The 12068-nt window shown below is 44.2% G+C and overlaps 1 protein-coding gene across 1 annotated transcript; it reads left to right on the top strand.

The window, feature by feature from the left end:
* The first annotated feature begins 227 nt into the window (after window positions 1–227).
* LOC115902202 (gamma-aminobutyric acid receptor subunit rho-1) lies at window positions 228–12068 on the top strand. Its single transcript, XM_030945541.1, has 8 exons — window positions 228–261; window positions 1603–1670; window positions 3440–3663; window positions 7034–7116; window positions 8304–8444; window positions 8902–9054; window positions 10744–10940; window positions 11781–12068. The coding sequence occupies exons 1-8, from the start codon at window positions 243–245 to the stop codon at window positions 12066–12068; spliced, it is 1173 nt and encodes a 390-aa protein (XP_030801401.1). The 5' UTR covers window positions 228–242.

Here is a 12068-nt window from a genome sequence, read left to right on the forward strand (position 1 = left end):
ATCAGTTTTTAATGACATTCTGCCAACCACTGCCACAATCACAGGCTCATGCTCTAAGGGGTGGATGTTCTGAGGAGTAAATGGAGTGAAACGAGCGCGTGCTTCTCACAGGCACTGCCCAGGGCTCATAGCTGTGCTTCTCTCCTCCTGGTAGCCCAATCTTAAAACGAAGCCCTGACATCACCAAATCTCCCCTGACGAAGTCAGAGCAGCTGCTGCGAATAGATGACCATGACTTCAGCATGAGACCAGGTTTTGGAGGTATGAAACATGCACATTTGTCACTGTTCCTGTTTTACGCTGTCACTTCTTTATTCTGTAACATTTACAGCAGTGAGGAAGCAGATTGGCTCTTCTGTCTCTAATTTCTATTCTTTTGGGTTGTGAATTCATGGCACTCTCAGGGCAATGGAGGTTCAGTGAAATAGCCTTCTGGATGAGCGAAAAAAGCATAGTCAAAGGCATGGAAATGTGATTAACGGGCAATGTATTATTCCTGTTGCTCAGTGATACTTTCCTCTGATAAAAATCTGCGAACACATCTTATGTTTATACCTGGATGGTGTGGGAAATTCTAAGTTTTTGTCTTAGTATGGCCATACATGTGCATAAACAAATGATGTACCACATTTACCTAATTTATAACCCAAAATAAATTATTTTGACTGTGTTAATGCTTGCTCACAGTTTTGTGGCTGTGTGCTAGAGCAACCGAAGCTTTCAGGGAAATGGATGGAGAACACGCTTTCTTTCAGCCCATCGGATTAGAGAATGTTGTAATTTATCTACCCTTTCTGGCTGACAGATGGTCATTCAAATCCAGGATACCATTATATACTCTGATGAAAGAAGATTTTATCGCTAAATGCTCAATATGCCAAATACCAGCATGTTCAATTAATTTAAAAACATTTCAGTTTCACAGCAGTTCACAAATGTGAGCATTATTTTATTTGACAGCTCTCCTGGACTGTAATTGCCAGAGGTATGTGAGAGACTAGTCAAAGCCTGGAGGAGGGAAAAAAGTTCAGAATCCCTATTACATGGGGTCACATCTGGACCCTTCCCCTCAGGAGCCTCAGGCTCACTGGCACATGCCTGTGTCCTGCCATGTATCCCCTCCTGTCACCCTTTCTTTTCCACAGCTGAGCACTGAGTTTTGTGAAAGTCAAATGCACACAGTAGATTTCATGGATGTTGTTAGCCTGCAAGGGGAGCAAAAGTGAGGGAAAATCTCCCACATTCCCTTAGTTGTGCCACCACGGGTCTCTGTGAATGGATCCTCTTCCAGTAATCTGTCTCGCCAGTCCTGGGCCTAAGCACTAGAGCTAAAAACAATTAAAGTTGCTTTTAAATCTTGAAGGAACACATGTAGGATAACACAATAAAAAGAGAAAATTATTCATGGGTCAGTCTTATTACTGACTTTAATTGTTATTAGGAGATTTTTGTTGTGAATTCCAATCATTTATACTTTATGTTGGCTTACTGTTGTTTCTATTTAAGACTGAGAATCTATTTCTCTCTGTAAGATTGTAAAATCAGAGGATTGCTTTGTCTCACTAGGTTTGTACTTTGTCAACTCCTATGTTTTTTCCCTAGGCCCTGCAATTCCTGTTGGGGTGGATGTCCAAGTTGAAAGTCTGGACAGCATTTCTGAGGTGGACATGGTAAGAGTCACAGATGGGACCTCTGGAGACCAAAACTCTGCAGGCTACATGGGTTTGTGTCCATGGGGTTTGAATATTGCCGAGGACAAACACTCCACAGCCTCCAAAGGTAGATTCACATTCAATCTGAATCTGCCAGCAATTACTTCTATTGACCTCATGCTACCATTTCATGGTCCTTGAAGCAGAAGGAAGAAATCTGTCATTTTCTTTTCTCTAGGACAGAATGATAAAACATTGCAAGACTGTCTCAAAGGATTTGGGTTTCTACATTTTCTTAAATAGTGATAACACACTTAAAAGCTCTGAGGAGACCAATGAATGTGTTTGCTTTAAGGCACTTATATGCTGCAGACATAGCCATTTTGGACAAGTTCTGAGGTAGTCAGGGGCCAGAGAGCTCCCAAGGAAAAGGGGGAATGGCTTTAAACTGAAAGAGGGTAGGTTTTGATCAGCTATAAGGAAGAAATCCTTTACTCAGAGTGTGGCGAGGCGCTGAAACAGACTGCCCAGAGAAGTTGTGGATGCCCCATCCCATTCAAGATCAGGCTGGAGGGGGCTTTGAACAATTTGGTTTTGTGGAAGATAGCCGGCCAATGGCAGAGGGATTGGAACAAGATGGTCTTTAAGGTCACTTTTCCAATCCAAACATTCTATGACCCACAGAGTCTCTCAGTAATTCAGGTTTTGCTTTGGAAGAGAAAAGAATCACTCCCCAATGCAGAATATATTTGAAAATGTTTTGACTTTTCAACAAAACTATCAAACAGCTCTGAAGGTTTCACAGGAAGGCCCAGATTCTCTCTGCTCCTAATTAACAGACAGAGGGATAAAGAGCCTGCATTGGACCTCCTCCCATGCCTGAGCCAGGCACAGCTGGTGGTTGGCAGAGACACTGGTGACATGTCAGGCTCCTCTCACTGCAGCTATTTCAGCTCTTGTGTGAGCTGGGATATCTGCAGTCATCTGACTTCAGGGGTGAGCATTTTCCTCAGAACTAGGGACCCTTCCAGCTGACTCCCTGACTCCAGTGCTCTTGGCACCCTGACAGCTAGCCATGAGTATCCTGAGCTTTCACCTGTTCTGGTTCAGGAGAGAGCTTGTGAAGGTGGCCAGAGGGCCCCTAGAAAGTTTTGGGTCTTAAAAGCAGAGTGGAAGAGGTAACATTGAGGACTTAGAAGTTAAAGAAAAAACCCAGACCCCAAAACAAACCCCAAACCAAACAAAATCCAAGCAACAAGCTCGTTCTTTTTTTTTTAATCAAACATTATGATTTTGAATTAGTTCCCATGGCTTTTGAATACTGCCCCTGTTCCTCCTCTAATGTCATGTTGCAACATTCTTCAATATGGGAAAACCACTAGATGGCCTTGGATTAAAAAAAAAATTCAGGGTCGATTTTGACTGTTAGCAAAATAATAATGGAGATGATTTTACATTTTTAGGGTCAATACTTTTTAACTCATGCAGCTTTTTAGAAAAATGCCATGGTGCTTAGCAAGATCATTACTTGCTTTTTAAATGAAGACACATCAGTGACAGAGTTATTCATTCTGTACTGAATTTAAGCCTGAGAAGTGAGTTGTGGCTGAACCCAGTAAATCTCTGACCTGATGAATAAACAAGCTGCAGCAGGTGATGCCCCTTGCAGCCGGGGAGTGCATGTGCCCTCAGGAAAGGTGTTTTACACTTCATGGTTTGCCCCAGGGAGGAGCAATCCCTACTGTGCTGATAAGGTGTCAGTAGTGACAGAAGCCTTTTTGCTGCAGGACTTCACCATGACGCTTTACCTGAGGCACTACTGGAAAGATGAGAGGCTGTCCTTCCCCAGCACCAACAACCAAAGCATGACCTTTGATGGCAGACTGGTGAAGAAGATCTGGGTCCCCGACATGTTCTTCGTGCACTCCAAGCGTTCCTTCATCCACGACACCACCACAGACAATGTCATGCTGCGGGTCCAGCCAGATGGGAAGGTACTTTATAGCCTCAGGTAAAACTGCATTCCCTCAATGCAAGCTATTAGTGGAAAGAGAAAGTGCTTTAATTGATTCCTGTATTATGTTTTTGCATGACTTCATACAAAAAAAAAGGCATAAAAAGAATGAATATGCTGGCTATCCAGAGACATCTAAATGCCTGTATGAGTACATTTAAGTGCCTGTTGCAGAAAGCCAGTTTCTGTGCCAGCATTGTTGGTTCCATCACTGTCTCTTCATTTTGTGAGCATGGCTAGTCCCTGTCCCCGCTGGGAAGCTGCAGTCAGACGTGGCAGTCCCTCAGAGCAGCTCAGCCAGAGCTAGCAGGCTGCAATCCCCACGGGGCACTGCTGAAGTGGCAGGGCACATTCTAAATGAAAGGGCAGTGTCTGGTAATAAAGAGAAGTCCAGGGCAGCTATAGTTATCCACTTCACTACACAGCAAAGTCTCTGGGCTTAGCAAAATCTGCAGTTTCTGTTCTTGAAAGCAGTATTGAAGAAGTATGAATTATACTGAGTGCCACTTTATAATAAGCAAAAAACCAGAGGAAACCTCCTTCAGCACATGAAGTGAGAAGCTTCAGAGCAAAGGTATATAGCTCTTGGTGACTCCTGTGTGTTGTTAGAGCAACCCAAACACTTGGTTGGGCTCTTCCTGCTTTTTGCTCATTTTCATGTGAAATCCATGGAAGCTCTTTGCAGGAGACATTTTTGGTAAACATTGCTTTGTCCTCTGGCTTGAGGGGTGGTCCCAGCCCTGGCTTTCTCCCTTATTTTCCAAATAGTTCATCAGTTGACATAAGTCTGAGTGTTATTAAACTGGAATTTTTAAATTTCTGATAAGTAACACTTTCATGCTTGGAGATGCTAAGTGAGGAGCATCTGTGTCATGCTTTAACCCCAGATGGCAACTAAGCCCCGTGTAGCTGCTGGCTCACTCCATCCTGGTGGGAGGGAGAAATGGAACAGTAAAAGACAAAAAACCTCGTGGGCTGAGATAAAGGCAGATAATTAGGTAAAGCAAAAGCCCCATGCACAGGCAAAGCAAATTGAGAAATTGATTCAGCACTTCCCAAGGGCAGGCAGGTGTTCAGCCAGCCCCAGAAAAGCAGGGCTCCATCACACGTAATGGCCACTTGGGAACACAAATGCCTTTATTCCAAACTTCCACCCCTTCCTTCTTCCCCCACTTCATATACTAAGCATGACGACATAAGCTGTGGAATGTCCTTTTGGTCAGCTGGGATCAGCTGTCCCCTCCAAACTTCCTGTGCACCCTCAGCCTCTTCCCCGTTAGGGTGGTGTGAGATGCAGAAAAGGCCTTGGTGCTGTGGAAGCCCTGCTCAGCATTGATAAAAATATCCTTGTGTTATTAACACTGTTTTCTTGACAAATCCAAGATGTATTCCCACACTAGCTACTGTGAAAAGAAAATCAATTCTATCCCAGACCATCAATTTAGCAATCTCTAAAGAAATATAAAATCTGTTCTTCTGTGTTACTTGGCTGCAGCTCCATCCAGTTAGAAAACAAGTACTGCCAAAGGACCCATAAAAACCTATTTGAAAGGAAATTTCTGTACAATATTCTATGCAAGAATGTCAACATCACCTCCACAGCAATGAAATAACAAAATACCTGATAAATAAACAAAGCATCAGATGATAGATAATATATTCTGAAGGACAAAAAGAAGGAAAACCTGGCTGATAGGAGGTCAGTATCAGCAAGACTCATAGATTTAACTAGTGAGAAAGTTGCAGAATACACTGGTTGTGAAGGCTGTGGAGGTCTTTAGGGAATGTTGGTAGCAGCAGAGGTGAAGCTGAGCCTGCCACAAGGTGAGGCAGTAACTTCTCAGCCTGCCAAGGTGTTTTATGATTCTACAAAAAAAGTCAAGCAAAGAAATTCTTGATTCCCTAGGGGACATCAGTTTGACAAGAATTCTTTTGTTCTTTGATATTTTTATCTTACAGTTCATTTGAATTCATAGCCTAAATATTACCTTCTCTTTATCAAAGCTTTTTCTTCACTCAGCAGATTAGACAAGGTTCAGGTATTCTTTAGGCCTTTGCAAAGTTTGGTCAGGCCCTGAGTACAATAAAAAGGGACAAGAATATAACATATTTTTCAGCTATAGCATGCATGCCTACACACTCATCTAGCTGCCAATCACCTGCAATGCAAGCATTTATGGTTATCTAAAGAAGATGGGAACATGAGGACATCAAACTCAGATCCTGCACAGCCTTGTGCTTAAACAATTGCCCAGTACAAAGTGGTGGTGAAAGACTTCAATAGCAAATTGGCTGAGTTTCAGTGTTTTATTCAGCAGCGAGTGCAGGTTGCAATGCTTCGTGAATGCTGGGGAAGGACAAAGGCTCCCTGACAGGTCACTGCTGCCTCTCTGCCTTGCTGAATGCCTTTGTCTGCAGATTGTATTTTTCCTTGGTGTCTGCCTTTTTAGGGTTCTTTGCCAGACATTGTTTTCCCATCTTGGAAACCACCACAGACCTCACTGGCACCTAAACTTCCAGCTGAGCCAAGCGCTTTCACTCAAAGGCTAAATCCAGACAGGAAAGCAACATCAGACAGAACCCACTCGTGTTGAAGGACTACTAATATAAGGGATTGCATTGTGTTTTTATCACTGTATGATGTCTCTCTACCACTGACCCTTCCATAACTTATTAATTCTTTCCCCAATATAATTTATACTTTTATTTTCATTTACTTCTCTGGAGTCCAAACCAGTTGAATCGAGATTTATGGTTTCCTCTGGTTCAAACACCAAATTATGCTATTAAAAATGTAATAATCAGACCATAGCAAAGCCGGAGATTTTGACGGATGGACCAGAGAATTTCGGTGGTCATTTGCATTCCAGCTCCAGCCCTGTGCCCTCTGGTGGCTGATTCCCATGTGTGATCACCGAGTTTCCACTGAGCAGCTGGAAATTCATGGTGTGCAAGGAAATTGCCTGCATCTGTCATGGGTTGCAACTACGATGGCTTGGATAAATGCAAATTATTTTATCGTACAAAGCCTATGTTTAAAGAACAGATGTCTGCAGAGATGTGTTTGCTGATTGTCAGGGGGGAAGTGTCCTTTTTGCCCTTTCTCATTTTCTTCTCCAATATTTCTGTCATCAAGTTGCAATTTGTAATGGCCTAACTTTCTAGTCACCTTTTTTAACAGTAGCTTGCTGAGAGGAAGAAATTACTTTAACTAAAGTGGAATGGCTTTAGCTGAATGGAAGGAATTTATTTTCAGTTGAATGGTACTGGCTGTTGTTGTTTAATAAAAGACCAAACTCACAGCTTTACTATTTTACAGTCCCATAAGAAGACAAGTTTTTAATTGAGTGATTTTTATTATTCCTAGAGTTACAGTAACAGCAATGTGCAACATGGATTTTAGTCGCTTTCCCCTGGACACGCAGACATGTTCCCTGGAGATTGAAAGCTGTAAGTAAAGTGGAGGTACTGGGGAGCCAAGGGCACCCCATGGGCACCCAAACTGTTTTATACCAATAATTATTATATCAATAATTAATTATACCAATAATTAAACTGCTGCTACATTCATGGAAGCTCTAACCAAAGTCATCAGACTTCAACGCTGAGAAAAGCTCCCTGCCTGTATTTTTTCACTAGAATTAGATGGTGTTTGCAACAAGTGTTTTTAAAAACCAGCTGTGAGCACTCTCTTGCCAGCGACCCTGAATGCCCAGTGGGGCCCAGGCTGCCCCACTGCCACCCCACCCCCAAAGCCCCTGGGCCACTTGCCCGCAGGTCAACAGTCTCCAACAGCACCTGTTTGCCCAGGTGCCCTCAAACAGATGGATAAATGGCCATACGTCCTTCACGGGCAACATCTGCTCATCCATGGTGTGGAAACCACGATGGGGTAGTGACATTAGTTGCCTATTTGAGATAAAGCCAGCTTATGCCTTTTGTCCCATGTATGATGCACATATGAATTGCCCAGGTTTCACATAGCAACATTTTGAAATTTTGGTTTTTTTGAGTTATTTTCTTCTCCTTCTTAAGCTTGCCATAAGAAATTACAATCTTAATTCTGTTTTAATACATTTATATGCAATTTTTTTCTCCCTGTGTGAAAAGACCCGCTACTAAACCCATCTGAAAGGATTAACATTACTGTTAGTTCCCCATGTATTAGAAAACAAAGTAATGTTCATGTGTATATCATAGGCAGAAATCTTTTTCTCCAAGAGTTTTTCCTCCTGCATGCCTCAGACCATTGTTTGTTCAGATTGTTCCTCTGATTGTTCCTCTCATCACCCCAAGCAGGTTCTTTCTGCTAAGGCTCCCTTTCTTTGCTTCTATTTTAGGATGTTTACAGGAAAGAATTGTTCGAGTTCTGATACAGTGGATTACTTGATACACATATTATGTGTGTGAAACTATGATTAGAGAAACAGGAGGGTTAACAAAATGTACCAGGCATCAGGCCTGAGGGCTGTGACCGTGAGCTAGTCCACTCCTTGCCACAGCCATACCCACCACCTAGGTGGGTGGCATTTGGGAATTTGACCTTTTCAGCTGGGAGCTCTGTGGGTAAGCCCTGGACTGTGGGAGTGATAGCAACTGTCTTAGTGCACTATCCTGAATTTGCTCTGCTTCCCTAGATGCCTACACTGAAGATGACCTTATGCTCTACTGGAAGAATGGGAATGATTCCCTAAAAACAGATGAGAGGATATCACTGTCCCAGTTCCTGATTCAGGAGTTTCACACCACCACAAAGCTTGCCTTTTACAGCAGCACAGGTGGGCAACCAGAGCACCTTCCAGAGCTGGGGGAAGAAAGGTGAAAACTGTCTCTCTTGCCCTTGGCCATGGAGGATTGTCCACTGGGGGTTCTCTCTGTATCCCATCAGACCTGCCACTCTTCTATACCAAGTTGGCTGTCCCTGCCACACACTTCCACCTTAATGGTCATGTAGACTGGAAAGACAATCCCTCTTCAAGGTCACACCAAGTCTTCACTTGAATTAAACTCTCTGATTGATAGGCTTTATTTTCTGGAATTTGTCAGCCCAAGAGATGGTTTGACTTTGATAGTTGGTTCAGTAAGGAGTTTTTCTGTAAATTGCAATCATCTGCAGCCATTAACTATGTTTTCAGAAAAGAAAAGTAGTCACTTTTCCCCTGGTGCAGCATCACCCTATCTGAAAGCAGTCTGTTGTTGGTGTAACTCCTCTTTTTCACTCCCTCTGTTTCACAGGGTGGTACAATCGCCTCTATATAAACTTCACGTTACGCCGACACATCTTCTTCTTCCTGCTCCAGACCTACTTCCCTGCCACTCTCATGGTCATGTTGTCCTGGGTGTCCTTCTGGATCGACCGACGAGCAGTTCCTGCCAGAGTCCCGTTAGGTAAAAACAATCTTGTAGTCAGCAGACCTAAGAGACAAAGCCTTGACCACCAGGGTAAAATCCCTGGTGCCATGCTCTGCCCCTGCGTTGCCTGGAGGCACAGAAATCAGCTATGCCCCAGGGACAGGGCATGTGTCCCCCCATGGAGCAAACTCTCCTTGTGCCAAGAGAATTGCTTTCCCTGTTTGCACGAGATGCACCTGGAATGAATCAGAGAGCAAACATCCCACTCTGCTTTTATTGCACCAAACAGAGACAGGGCACGTGTACAGCCAAGGTGTCAGTATCCTTCAGAGACTTCAGTGAGCGAGAAGGTGAAAATCAGTATCAGTAGCCCGGACAAAATTTCAGTTGATATTGAGTTTTGCTAGAGGAGGGAGGGTGGAGGTAACAGCTGAACTGTGCCATGCTGTTTAACTTTTTAAATGGGTTTGCACTGCAGTGTGAGGGATTCAGCTTCCCTTTTTGCAGCATCTTTTTGAGAGATGAAGCCATATGTTACAGGAGTCACCATAGGAGCAGAACTGTGATATGGACATAAATCTTCTTCTAAAGTGGCTGCTTTGCCCTCAGCAAAGTGCTGTTTGTTTTTTTGCAGATTCTGAGCTCAGGCTTTCTTCCTCTTATTCTAGGCAACATGTCTCAGGATTTTATTTATTCTTAAAATCATATTCCTCAGTGGAGAGAATACAGAGAGACAAAATAGAGATGGCAATAGAGCAGTTTTTCAAGTCTGAATTTAGCACTCATTGCCTCAAGACATCACTAAAAGAAGCATAAGGGTATGGGCCATGGGTTTTTAGAAGACGTAGGTGCTGCCTTAGCAGTATTTTTGGCACCTAAATACTCCTGTGAATTCAGTCCTTTGTGCTTACATACATAATTTCAACTTCCAAAGTAATCACTAATGTGACATAATTAGCCCCTGAAATGAGAGGGCCATGGAGAGGCTCTCCCACAGCCAGGGAAATGCTGAACTACAGGGGCTCCTGCCCTTGCTCTCTGCTCATTGTGCTTGCCCAGGGTGTAATGTGTAACATCACTGCCTTGTGGGGCACCATTATTCCCTGATTTTGCTCCAGTGAAGGCACAGACCAAGTGTGAGAGTCGGCTGGGGACTCTATGACATCTCGTGAAGCAGGACTTCTCAGGAGAAATCCAGCATACAGGAAACACAGGGGAAACAAGTAAAAGCAGCAGCTTTACTTGTGTCCATGCTGTGGGGGGGTTAAACTAGAAGCTGAGATACTCAGAATCATAGAATCATAGAATATCTTGAGTTGGAAGGGACCCATAAGGATCATTGAGTTCAAATCCACGTGCTTGTACCCCTCCAGGGACTGTCCTGAACCTAGAATGGGGTGCAGCCAGCACAGGGTCAAAGTGCTGCTGCCTGGCCGTGGGATGGGAGGCTGGGGGAGTGGTGAGGAGCCAGACTAGCAACACCCTGAGACCAGAATTAGAGCTGTGCTCACCAAATAGACAAGAAAACTGGACAAGATATATTTGTCCAATTACAAATCAGGGCTGCCTGGACCCTCCTCAGGCAGTGAAAGTCATTACCCAAAAGTAAAAAAAAATATTGCAAGGTAAATTCAGATATTAGGAAATTGTAACAACTGCTGTATTTGTGATGAAGAGTCTGGCTTGAAAGCATCTTATGGTCTCTTCTGCTGGTGATATTCCCAGGAATAACCACCGTACTGACCATGTCCACGATCATCACTGGGGTAAATGCCTCCATGCCTCGTGTTTCCTACATCAAAGCTGTGGACATTTACCTGTGGGTCAGTTTTGTGTTTGTCTTCCTCTCGGTGCTGGAATACGCGGCTGTGAATTACCTGACAACGGTGCAAGAGCGGAAGGAGAGGAAACTGCGGGACAAGGTGAGGTTTTCTATCTCCAATGTCATTTTATTGCCCCTGGGAAAAGGTGTGGCAAAAGTCTGGGAATGTTCAAAGCTTTGCAACTGCAGCTCTCAGCTGCCTGGGGAAAATGCAGTGTGTGCAAAAAGACACCAGCAGTGGGGCATTGTGAGTTATAAAGATTTTGCACACACAACCCACACCCAAGCTCCCTGCTCTTTCCTTGGAGTCTGCGTGGGCTAACTTAGGTATAGTCCTCCACTGCCTGTATAGATGGGATGGGTCTTAGGATTTTACCTTTAAATATTTTTTTAATACTGTAGATTAAAACCTGTGGATAGAATCAGTTGGATTCTGTGGTTTGGGTTTCAGATGACGTGACAGATATCCCCCACTTTTGTCTGTGCACAGTCTAAACTTATACACAGTGGTCCCAATTTTCCCACTCTGCCCTTGTTACATTAAATTTAAACTAAAATTTCAGCCTAAGGGAGTTTCCCTCCTGCCCCAAATGGGGCAGGCTTCATTCCTTCTTGTGATTTCCCTGTGTCTTCCTCTGATTTTCTCAGCTACAAGGCACAGTTCCAACCTTTATTTGCACCCTGGTACCTGTGCCTAAACCGAAGGAGCTTTTCCACAGACAGCCCTGCTCCCTCCCTGACTGTACCTGTGCCTCACAGACATGGAAGTGGAGATGGAAAAAGCTCCTGCCCAGCTCCACCGTTTTGTTCTCCATTTTGCATCCCAGCAGCCTGAATCCCCCAGGCCTTTCCCCACCTCTATGGGATGGGAGGAGGAAAGGGGTGTCTGTGAGTGTGTGGACACAGCTCAAGCCCTTGCTGCCCCCATCTGTGCCCACAGCCTGCCTGTGCATGCAGCCTACCTCAGCCCCGGGCCATGATGGTGGACGGCAGCTACAACGACGGGGACGTGAACGAGCTGGGGCACTTCATGTCCGAGGATGGGGACAAGCAGGAGCGGATGATGGTGCAGCTGGCACTGGGCTCAGAGAGGGGCTCGGCCAGGAGGAAAAACCAGAGATACGTCAGCATGCGCATCGACACCCATGCCATCGACAAGTACTCCAGGATAATATTCCCTGGGGCATACATTCTATTTAATTTGATATACTGGTCCATTTTTTCATAA

Source organism: Camarhynchus parvulus, chromosome 3 (assembly GCF_901933205.1).
Source record: "Camarhynchus parvulus chromosome 3, STF_HiC, whole genome shotgun sequence".
NCBI classification, from domain to species: Eukaryota; Metazoa; Chordata; class Aves; order Passeriformes; family Thraupidae; genus Camarhynchus; species Camarhynchus parvulus.

Bases quoted from the DNA above. Each gene is read 5' to 3' on its own strand.
- LOC115902202 (XM_030945541.1), top strand. The intron at 3,664-7,033 runs GTAAAACTGCAT...TATTATTCCTAG, and splicing joins AAGGTACTTTATAGCCTCAG to AGTTACAGTAACAGCAATGT. The intron at 8,445-8,901 runs GTGGGCAACCAG...TCTGTTTCACAG, and splicing joins TGCCTTTTACAGCAGCACAG to GGTGGTACAATCGCCTCTAT.